Source organism: Lutzomyia longipalpis, chromosome 3, assembly GCF_024334085.1.
Source record: "Lutzomyia longipalpis isolate SR_M1_2022 chromosome 3, ASM2433408v1".
NCBI classification, from domain to species: domain Eukaryota; kingdom Metazoa; phylum Arthropoda; class Insecta; order Diptera; family Psychodidae; genus Lutzomyia; species Lutzomyia longipalpis.
In genome coordinates, this window is record NC_074709.1 from 3285274 (window position 1) to 3296784 (window position 11511).

Genomic DNA, 11511 nt, shown 5'->3' on the forward strand with positions numbered 1-11511 from the left:
ATTTTCTTATATTTTAAAAGTCTTTTCTTCAAATTTTTGTATGAATATTTATTTTTTATTAGTGGAGTTCATTACACAAAGGAATTTTTTGAAGAAAAAACATCCAAATGGTGCATTTTGCTCTTCTTATTGCTTATTATAAAATTTCTACTCTAAAATATGTTTTAACCCTCCGTATACTGTGATCAAAACACGCGTAAATGGGGTAGCTGTCCGACCCCATAGAACTTTTCGCAAAAAAGCAAATTCTTTCGATCAAATGAGCTTTAATAGACTCCTTGGCACTCCTTAAGAAGTCTTTTGTTAATTTTAGAAGACAAAAATAAATAAATAGTTTTTTTGATGATTTTATGAGGTTAGAAACGTCTAAACCGTTACATCAATTTTTGAATTTCCTCTTCTTACATTTTTTGTTAATAACTTCTTTTCTAGTGGTCGGATTGACCTCAAATTTTCACATAATCTTCTCAGATAACCAAGGAGCTTAATTCCAAAAGCTTGGTTTTATACCTTTAAGGACTAAGGTGCAATTAATCGAAATATAGCTTTGGGGTCGGTCACCTACCCCTCATAGTATACGGAGGGTTAAATGATGATTTCAGTAAGTAAAGGTACCACTAATGGTCAGAAAATTACGTCGAAAATATCCTTATGGCTGTTGGGAATCTCTTAAAAGGAAATTATATCGATGGGGATAGAATTTCCTTCTTCAAATCTCCAGAATGGCGTGACGGAGGCACTCTTCTTTAAAGACCAAATAATGATTTCAATCTATGGAGAGAAAGAAAGAAAAAAAGACGAAGCTGAAGTACGACGCCCACTCCTTAACAGACCTAAAGGACACACAAAGCCAAACGAAACTGAAGCTGCTCAAATGGTGCAAAAAGATGCAGAGGGTGCAAAGTTAGGGAGGTTTTTTTCCTCACAAACAAAGAGATGATCCAATAATTATGGAATTTTCTAATTTTTTCTCTCAAAATTGACTCAAAAATCTCTTAAAAAATCTCCAAGTTTCCATAATTGTCAAATCATCCCTTAAAAAAAATAAAGAAAAATCATATTTTTTTTAAGTAAATCATTTTTTAATTTTTATGTGTAAATTCTCACAGTTTATAATCAATCAACTACTACACAGTATTACACTCCTTTCTAATATTGCTTAAGCAGCAATTTATCTTCTTTTTTTGTTATCAAACAGCAAAACAAAATCATCAAGGACTTGCATCCTTCACACAAAATAATATAAATTAAATTTTTCACGACAAACTACATGATTATGGAAAAATATAAAGTCTCTAGGAGAATATTTATTAAATAATTCCGCGTATTTGGAGCTTTTTTTTTCTTGCTGAGTTAATGAATATGAGAAAAATGCATTTCAGGTGCCACACACACAGACGAGAGTGCGCGAAAATCTCTTTTTTTTTCTTGCAAAATAAGTCTATCAATTAATGACTGAGATGTAATTGATAACGAGCAGATAATTTTCCACTAACCGTGCACACAACTCCCGTCGAACTGTTGCTGTGAATTTGTTGACAATGCAGAGTGTTGTGGCTGTGCCAAAGACCAAATTGTACAGGAAAACAATTTGGAAATTGCCCAACCACTCAATCTCCCCAAAATCCCCGAGAAGATCAAAATTTGATATTCCTGCAAAAATCGAGAGAGAAAAAATCTTAATTTTTTTGTCTTCTTAGAAACACTAAAAGAAGTCCTGAACTCACCAAGAATTCGGGATAAAAGTGGAAGGGCTGAGCTGAGAATGAGAACAATGGCGCAGTTGACAATGAGCTGCGACAGGGATGTTCTTCTTCTCCGTGGTCGCACATGCCGCATAAAGGGCATCGTGTAGAAGCCCACGGAAGATGTTGCGCCCAAGTAGAAGATGATGCAGACCTCCAGAGCAGCCCCAAGTGGTCCAAGTTTCGACAGCGATGAAATGCCGAGGGTGAATTGACGCGTACTCAGGGGTAGGGCTTTAATCCCAATTAGGAGCTCAAGGGTATTCGTACACACCAACAATACCGTGATGCCCGTGAGAAAGAGGAGCAATATCATGGCAATGGGGTAGACAAAGTTCCTCTGGAATGCCGACGATGATCGCAATTTGTCCAGCTCTCGCTGATCAGACTCAATCTCTCTCAGTCTTTCATTGAGCACCACCTCATCGTGGAGTTGCTGCCCATTCGTGCTGCTCCCATTGATCCGTCTCTGGTACAGCCCTTCGGCATTTGAGTGTACCTTCAGTGGGTCATAGGGTGCGGCATCTGCGTAGCTGCTGCTCGTCGTTGCGAGCTTTCGCCGTACGCTGGCCTCTTCGAAATTAAACGCATGATACTCATCATTCACGTCACGCAGGAGATGGGGCTTCACCAGAACCTGCCCTACGACCCCAAATAGTCGTACAAATCCCAATGGGGTGCATACTGTGAAATCAATATAATGGGACTAATTAGGCAAATGCTCTTTATTGGCTTTGCTGGTAAAAGGAATAATTGATGGTTTATTTTTGTGCACTATCTCCTTATTCTAGAGCTAGCTTTGCTATCTTTTTCGAGCTGAAGTTTAGTGGAAAATAAGAAGTTTCTGCCGATTTCTTATTCATTTCTTTTATTCTTTACTGGATAACAGAATTATATTTTCCTATTTTTTCAATTTTAATTTGTCTAAATTTTTGTTCTTTTCTTACAATATCATTATCAATTAAATCCCTACAAATTCAACATATTTAAATAATCTTTAAATAAAATGCAACGTTTTTTTTTTAAATTAAAGAAAATTTTTTCATAAATCAATATTGCAAAATGTCTTTAGAATGTATAGGATGGTCAAGATAACATGGACCGTTTTTATAGATTTAGCCCATAAGAACGGTCCATCTTATCTTGACCACCCTATATATAAAGACAAAACAAGGACAGCCTTTTGATTTTCAATCCATAGCAACTTGCAAGGACCTTTTTCCTTGTTTCTAGGATATCTATACACAAAACTCAACTCCTTCCACCATTCCCATCCACACAAAATTCCTCCCCGTCGTCGTCTTGTGGTTTAATCGATACTCTAAGTTTCTCAGGAGGGGGCGCTTTTGCATACCATATTCCTCTCGGTCACGAAGGAAACTTTTTTTTATTCTTCAAAAGACAGTTTGGAGTGAATCAGCGAAAACACCTGTCTCACTTTCTTCGCGTTCACTGTGCGCGCTTAGAGCAAAATCAAAGCAAAAGAAAATGGCAAAAGCTCGAGATGAAGAAATTCGTGATTTTGAATCGAAAGTCGATGAAGTGATGAATATTCTCAAATTCATGTCAAGCAATGATCGCAAAGATCAACAAGTTGGAATCTCCATGGCGGATCGGTGAGTGAGTGAGTGAAAAAAAAAACGAGAGAGAAACAAATAGAAGTCAATGGTTGTACAGCTGGTGGTGTTTAAAAGGAGAGACCTCTAAATGAATTTCACAACCCCTACAAATTAAAAGTTTTAGCTTTATTAGTTAATTACTTGATTGCACCATTTGTGCAGGCAGAACTTGTGCAACATGCGAGAAAAATGCAATTTGTGCTATATGAAGAGAAATTCTTCTTTTTTTATGTGCATCCAACACAACTCATATTTTCACAATAATTCTCTTTTCATGAGAATATTTTTTTATTGTGGGTTAAATATTAAAATTTTGAAATAAATCGTTCTAAAATTTTATCAGAAAGCTTAAAAAAAATTTAACTGATTTCATTCTAGAGCTACGAAAAAGTTAAAGAATGAGATTAATTTTATTATTAAAATAATCCTTGGGTTGACGTTGAATAGAATCATTTCTTGTTTAAAAATAAGAATTAAACTTGTTCAATGAATATGATTTTTATACCAATAAACTAATATTTTTTTATTTTTTTATTTTACAAGAAATTTAACTTCAAACTGACCTAAAAAATTAATTAATTTAATAAAAATTAATCTAGAATTTCTTGAATTTTATGAAAATTTTTAAACATTCTGTTTTAAAAGAAAATTAAATCTCCTACAGCGTGAGATAAGATTTATTGAACGTCATGAAATTAAATAAATCGCATTTAAGGCGTCATAAAAGGAGATTGTTGTGAATAATATTAAATAAATGGCTTTTATTCTTATTATTTTTAAGATAAGATAATGAATGAAACAACAATATTCTCTTGGAATGAAGTTCTCATTGATAACAAAGAAATTAAATTTAATTCATTAAAAAAAAACTTATTTAGAACTTAAAGAATATTGAAAAAACTTGTGAAGCGAAGCCTTTAAAATAAATGCAAGAGAATATTTTAATTAATACCTCTTCTAAAATACATTTTTTCGACAACAAATCGAAAGAACTTTTCCAATTTAATTCCATCTAACGTGTTTCCCTTCTAAAATTTCTTTAATTCGTGTTTTGTTCATTTTTTTATGGGTTCAAAGGATAAAATTAACTCATTTTACTTTCTACTGAATCTCCAAAATTTTCCAATCTATTTGATAAAATATGAAGAATGTGTATTATCTTAATTAATTTGGCTACAAATGATAGTATATCAATTTTTATTGATTCGACGGTATATCATGAAATTAAAATCGATTGATTTTTGCGGGAATTTTGCAAGCAGAAAGTGCTAAAACTTGCATGAAAACCATTGCAAGTTCATAAATAATCCATATAAAAAATTCAAGCATAAATAGAAGCTTTATAAATTATTTACAAATTGACTTTTGAGTCATAAATTTACATGTCAAATTAAAATAAATATTATCTATATTTGTATTTTATAAAGAAAAATATTTTGTCATTTAAACAGTAAGATAAACAGGCGACCGCTTTTCTTTTCATCTCTACCGATTATGTGGGAATTCCCCATAGATTTCATTGGCTTTTCTTCTTTTTAATTTATTATATAGATATTTGGGGAATGATAAGAAGCACCTGGAGAGTGTTAACATTGAAAATTTCATTGTTAAAGTCAAGGAGGATCGAACGGTCATAAATAGCACGCCAAATGTAAGTTTTTGCCACGCATTTGTGCATGTTCTTTAATTAATTCACAAAAGGTTGAGGTCGTGTGTTTAAACATCCTTCTTCTCTGCAGGAAGAAACATCGGCAATTGCTCAGGATAAGCACGCATTTATGGCTTCCATGGAGAAAGACGCCGCAAGGCGATATGCAGAGCGCAAAGAACGCGAATCAATTGCACAGAATCTACGAAAGCTCGGCAATGTGGCTTTTAGGAAGGAGGAATACGATAAAGCCATCAGTATGTACTCAAAGGCAATTGACCAGGTCAGAGATAGCCCAATTCTCTACAATAATCGTGCTCTCTGCTACATGAGGTAACTCCACATTGCGCGGAATTGTGTGTGTTGTGCCTTATAATTAGCTTCTTGAAGCAGCACCACACATTAGAACTCTATGCGAAGAATAACAATTCACTTTTTTGTTTCAATGCCAAACATCCTCACTCATTGGCAAATCTATTTATAGTTTCTCGACATTTTCAAATTTCTCTGTAATTCTTTCACACGTTGATTTTTCTTTTGATTTTAATCATTTTTCCCTCACTTACAACTTTTTCTTTTCTCTCTAATTGCTTCTCTTTTCCCCACTCTCCCCTACAGAGTTGGCCTGTACAAGCGTGCAATAATTGATTGTGACTTTGTCATCAATAAATTGGATGAGAAGAATTTACGGTCGTGGCTCTATCGGGCAAAAAGCTACTATTTCCTCGGTGAAATGAGAAATTATGAGAAGAGTATCTCGGAGGCGAAGAAAAGTAACCCCAAGGATCTCGAATTCATTGAGGATGTCGTGAAAAATATTCAGGATAATGAGAAAATTGAGGACTAAAGGAAAAAAAAAACTTACCAAGAAGAAGTAAAACACCCAAGAATGACACGCATGAATACAGAAATGGCAAATGATAGCTTCCTAAATCTGAAATGAGAAAATGGCAATAAACAGAACATTTTAATCAGAATGTAAATATTTGATGTTTAAAGTTCTAATTTCTTCTATATTTTTTTTCTTGTATTCTAAACATCCGCATTTTGCAATTATAATGAAACTAGAAACCTCGTTTGATATACAATTTGCTTTTATCCCTTTTATCGCTTTTTTTTTGGCATGAGAGGCTAAAAAAAAATCTATTTTATCAAACCTAATGTATCCTACGAGAAATATTGTTGCTCATAAATTGTATGATGTTCTAAATTAATTTTAATTTTTATTCAATTAATTCTTCTATTTTTTTTATTTTACAAAAAAAAAAGATTGAGAAAGGGAAAAGAGACTCAAAATGTTTTTTTTGCAATTTTCTTTGTTTTATTCGCATCACAAATTTTCAAACAATATAAAATCAACATAAAAATTCAACTTATAACCCATGAAAATGCAATGATTTACTTTAAAGACTTCGTGGACAACGCATTTAGTTCATTTTGACTCAAATAAGGAAAACTTTGAGTTTCAATGATGTGTGTATTTATTAATAAATAGAACAATGTGAGAATGAGTACAAAGAATTTTGACACGATACAGTCTACTCAAACAAATACTAAATAAACATTTTTTGCCTTTCTTCTGTTTTGAATTCTTCCGCCTCCATCCATGTGGAGAGGAGAATAATCAATATTTGCCTTCTCACACTTTATTCTATTCCCAATTGCCATTCTATCCATGTAGAGACGCTTGTTTTGGTCATCGAAAATATTTGGCAAATATATTTTTAAATGTATTTAATTGGGCATGGCAATATTATGTATGTACATAAATCTACTCACTGAGAAGTGTCTGTAGGCTACTCTTTTCTGGATCGATGAGCGCCGATATGACGTAGGTGAGCCCCAGCACAACAAACGCGAGTAGCGAGAAAACGGTGAATGTCTCGTAAGCACGTGAAATTATGCCTTTATGGTGACCCAGAAAGCCCGCAGATTCGGCAAATAAATATGAGAATGGCAGCAAGACGAAAAGTGAGAGATTTGAGAAGAGGAACACATGATTCCACAGCCCCTGAATAAGGGAACTATTGAGCCACTTTACATAGTAGCTATTTGGATAAAGTGTTAGCACTTCATTGCTTGCAATTGATAGTGGTAGAAGGAGGGCAGCTCCAATGGCGATTGCCAGTGAAAATGTACACATCCACAGACTGAAAGAAAAAAAAGAGAAAAATCACTTTAATGCAAAAAAAAACTTGATCTTCTTATGCGTGATATGTATATCCTAAAATGGCAATTTGTGTTTTTACAAATGGAAGAGGAGGACTGCGCTTTTACTTGCACGATTTCAATTTTCTTTTCAAAGTAAAATAACATAAATAAATGTTTCTTTTACGGCAAAATTAATAAAATTGAATTTTGGTCTTTTGGAGTTTCAATTGCAAAAAACAGGGATTTTCAATTTTCCCCTTAAAGTTTAGACTTATTTTTGGCTAAAATCAGTTTTTCGCATTTTCTGGCTCTCCTGTTGATTTTAGAGCAAATCTGAATGGATTTTTGGGTCATCCCGTACCCGCAGGTTCGTCGATGAGCCTGATCGATATGTACCAAAGGGAAGTTTCGAATACAAAAAATAAGGATTTTCAATTTTTTCCTTAAAGTTTAGACTTATTTTTGGCTAAAATCAGTTTTTCGCATTTTCTGGCTCTCCTGTTAATTTTAGAGCAAATCTGAATGGATTTTTGGGTCATCCCGTACCCGCAGGTTCGTCGATGAGCCTGATCGATATGTACCAAAGGTAAGTTTCAAATACAAAAAATAAGAATTTTCAATTTTTTCCTTAAAGTTTAGACTTATTTTTGGCTAAAATCAGTTTTTCGCATTTTCTGTTGATTTTAGAGCAAATCTGATTGGATTTTTGGGTCATCCCGTACCCGCAGGTTCGTCGATGAGCCTGATCGATATGTACCAAAGGGAAGTTTCAAATACAAAAAATAAGAATTTTCAATTTTTCCTTCTTCTGTTAGAATGGGAAGAATTTACCTTTTTTTTGGTTGAGATATTTAAAGTTTTTAATGGATGCGAAAAGGTTAAAAGAAGCATTGGAATCTCTTTAAAAAATCCAACCAAAAATTCATTTTAAAGTATTATTAAATGAATAAGACTGACAACTACAAAGGAATTACATTTTATTACAATTTAAACGTATTCTAAAGCACGCAATTTAGCTGTGATAAAATCCTCTACAAACATACAAATATTTATTTCTTCCATCAAGAATGTAGTATAAAATGCAATTCATTTTCAATTTTCTTACCTTATGCGATAAACTGTGAGTTCATCGTCATCTGACGAGAACAAGTCTTCTCTGTCGCGTCTCCTGAAGCGCCCAATGAGTGCATACGAGCCCAAATAGAGCAGCATGAAGAGCAAGAGGAAAATCTGCAAATGCACAAAAAAGCCCCGCACTCTTACTCTTGAATTCAACATTGCAACGCAATAAACATTTTTTTTTCTTAATGAAATAATCCGCCATGTCGCTGAAGCATGAGATGCGATCGGCACAATTATTTCGTTTTCTCCGATTGACTGCATTTTGCATTTTAGTGAGCAACCAAGGGGAAAAACAATCACAAAATTGAGCTCTTTTTCAATACCATTAACTTCGCCCCGCATGCAAAATGCAATAAATGAGAATTTTGTATGCCAAGTAATCAATTTTCATTTACAATCTCCCATTTTGTATTTATTTTTTGGAATTGAGGTGGAAACTTCCGCCAGTTAGCTGGTATGTGAGTGGAGTTTATTAGTTGGAGACCAAAAAAAAGCGCCAGGAGGTTTTTTCTCTCCCCATTTATGAGATTTATAATGCTGTGTGCGACTGCTTGTAAATGGCAATCGGACGAAGCGTTAAATTTATTTTTCCCCGCTTTATTGACAGTTTTTTTCTGCTGCAGCCAGTACTTGACCCCGTAGAGCGCGTCAGAGATTCAATTCTTCATTATAATTGTGTGTAGAATGTTTTTGTGCTATTTATGTTCATTTGAAAACGCCACACAGCACTGATAAGTCTCATCGTTTTTGTTGTTCATCGTTGATAGTGGAGTTGTGCGAAAAATAGCCTTCACTTTCAAACAAGCCCAACACCATTGATTGTGAGAAAAACTCATGGAAATTTTTTTCTTGTAATACTTCTCTATGTGAATTGCTAAAATAAATTAAAAACTTTTGCTTTATCCAGTTGTAGGAAAATTAACAATGAACTTTAACCATTTAAGGATTGTAGAGTACCTGCTAAAAAATGTAGATGAATTATTTTTTCAATTTTCATCCTTAGAACAATGTCCTGTGTGACAGAATAATAAAACAATTATCCTTTAAAGGATTTTTTTAAAATATGAATAAAGGTATTGTCACGAAAGGGTTAAAAATACTTACAGATTAAATATTAGAACACAAGAAACAGAAGCTAGATCATAAAAAAATCTTTTGCGTTTAATATAAAATTCAGAACCTTTCAATTAACTGTAAATTCTAATAAAGTAAATGCATTTAATTAAAAGAATTCCTTAAGTGATTCAATTCACCCCAATTGCCTCAATTTACCCCAAGTGCATTAATTTACCCAAATAATTGTTTCTTTGACGAATTTCTCACTCCACTCAACCTTGATCTATAAAAAGAAAGATTAGATACCCTCCTAATGTTCTAATCTTCATCAATTGACGAAGTATGAACAATTAAAATGTAATTTCTGATTCTAATCACTCAAATTGATTAGAGAAATTTCCCTCAAAATGGAAGAGAAAACGATGGAAAAAAAGTTTCTCGCTATTTCACACCTTTTGAATAAATTAGTGAGAAATAAATTGGCCAAATACAAAAACCGAAGGCCAGTGAATGGGGCAGATTGACCGCTTCTGGAATGTGCAGAGGCACGTAGAAACGGTGCCAAATGTGACGATGATGAGGGGGAAAGAAATAAGAGAGCCCCGTCCTCCTGCCAAAGTGGCATGGATTGATAAGACATCGCGCGACTTGCTTAGCAATAAGGGGGTGCTATTAGCGTTGATCCCCCCAGAGTGGGGCGACGTTGATAAAAGTGCAGAGGAAACCTGTGTGTGCTGGTGTGATAACATGGCCCAGACATTCGTACGACGTGGACTCTTGGAATTGGCGAAATTCCTCCGATGTTTGTGACGTCGCGAGCACTGGTTGGTGTGTTTTTGCTTCGCCACGAGCAAATCATTCAATGCGTGTGGAAATGATATTCACAACTTGTTTCGCTGCACGATCAGAGAACGGTAAAGCTGGGATGGGGGCTGCGCCACCGCGAATCCCCCATTAAAATGCAGCAACACCTACCGTATGTTCTCGAACTGTGTTGTGGAAATTAACATGATCTTCAGCTGTTTCATCCTCATCCATTATTTCTTCCCGGAGATGCATTCACTAAAAATTTGTATGATTAAAATAGCAGCTATGCGGGATGTTGTAGTAGAGTTTCACTTCACGGGCCTTTCTTCTCTTCTCCACCAAACACTCCCACATTCAATTTGCATTGTTTACATCCAAGTTTTCCTATGAGGGGATCCGGAATCCCCTTAAATTCCACTCCACACTTTCACTTTTTGGGAAAATTTCGATAAAATCCCAAAACTACAACACACAATGCGTCTTTGAGGCACAAAATATTATTTTTCGAGTAATTTTTAGTGAGAGAAATTAAGTATTTTTCAGGAGCGACACTTCTACTGCTTCATTCACTCGCTCACCCGTTCTCGAAACTACTGTTGGCTGTGTGGGAATGATACGAGCATTGCTGATGCAGCTGGCGAGTTGTCAATTATTTGGTGTACTGAACCGAAAATAAATTATGGCGCCTTGAGTTTTTCTTTCTTTTCCTTTTTTACGCGATTGCTACAATTTCCCGCTTTTTCCTATAATTTTCTGAACGGAAAATGCATTTTGTACAATTTCCTTTCAAATCCTTTCTCTGTCTTTAGTCCTTTTTATTCTTTTACTCAATAAATTCCGTTATATACCTTTGAATTTTGACTGTCTCCGTTAATTTTTGCTAAATTTTTTGTTCCCTTACTCACAGCGCCACTCACGGGATAATGTTGAATCGCAGCACATTTGTTGTTTTCTGCGCAAAATTGTAAATAAATTGGAAAAATTGCTGGAAAATCACAATGTCAGCAACAAAACTAAATGTAAGTCACTGCAGAATTAATCAATGGTGTATAATAAATCATTTTTGCATATTTTAGGTTTTGCAGATATTCAAAAAACTCCACAGAACAAGTCATGGTGTTTTTAGGAATGATTCCCACGCATTGTCAGCGGTCAGGATGAAAATAAATGAGGAATTTAGGAAAAATAGTGGATGCAAGGATGCGGAAGAGATTCAAAAGGTAATTAATTTATTCGGCCAATTATTTTCAATGCATTTTACACAGCTAGATATTTTTTTTTGTAGTTGATAAAACTCGCTGAGGAAGTTGAGACTGAACTCCGGACATCGGTGGTACAAGCAAAGATTATCAAATAAAACGGA

At 34.5% G+C, this 11511-nt stretch overlaps 6 protein-coding genes across 11 annotated transcripts in view; 5 read left to right on the top strand and 1 right to left on the bottom strand.

The window, feature by feature from the left end:
* LOC129794093 (GPI mannosyltransferase 3) overlaps positions 1-11511 on the top strand; it is a 1193052-nt gene that overhangs the window by 1116060 nt on the left and 65481 nt on the right. The window lies entirely within an intron of this gene.
* LOC129794120 (cytoplasmic tRNA 2-thiolation protein 1) overlaps positions 1-11511 on the top strand; it is a 1132104-nt gene that overhangs the window by 1055112 nt on the left and 65481 nt on the right. The gene's annotated exons all lie outside the window — the stretch shown is intronic.
* LOC129794129 (plasma membrane ascorbate-dependent reductase CYBRD1) overlaps positions 1-11511 on the top strand; it is a 1128201-nt gene that overhangs the window by 1051209 nt on the left and 65481 nt on the right. The window lies entirely within an intron of this gene.
* The window catches only part of LOC129794176 (cuticle protein 8-like), a 500748-nt gene that overhangs the window by 423756 nt on the left and 65481 nt on the right, over positions 1-11511 (top strand). The gene's annotated exons all lie outside the window — the stretch shown is intronic.
* Positions 34-10778, bottom strand: LOC129794097 (protein Lilipod). Of its 2 annotated transcripts, XM_055834710.1 has the most exons (7): positions 10317-10760; positions 8269-8393; positions 6792-7162; positions 5878-5946; positions 1728-2429; positions 1497-1653; positions 34-771 (listed from the first exon to the last, which is right to left on the bottom strand). In XM_055834710.1, exons 1-7 carry the CDS (start codon positions 10398-10400, stop codon positions 747-749), a joined length of 1533 nt encoding a protein of 510 aa, XP_055690685.1. In that variant the 5' UTR covers positions 10401-10760; the 3' UTR covers positions 34-746. The 2 variants fall into 2 exon arrangements, with proteins under 2 accessions (XP_055690685.1, XP_055690684.1); XM_055834709.1 differs by lacking the exon at positions 34-771 and having other exon boundaries at positions 1061-1653; positions 10317-10778.
* LOC129794153 (tetratricopeptide repeat protein 12-like) lies at positions 3234-5967 on the top strand. The gene is made up of 4 exons (XM_055834793.1): positions 3234-3361; positions 4916-5015; positions 5104-5345; positions 5631-5967. Exons 1-4 carry the CDS (start codon positions 3234-3236, stop codon positions 5857-5859), a joined length of 699 nt encoding a protein of 232 aa, XP_055690768.1. The 3' UTR covers positions 5860-5967.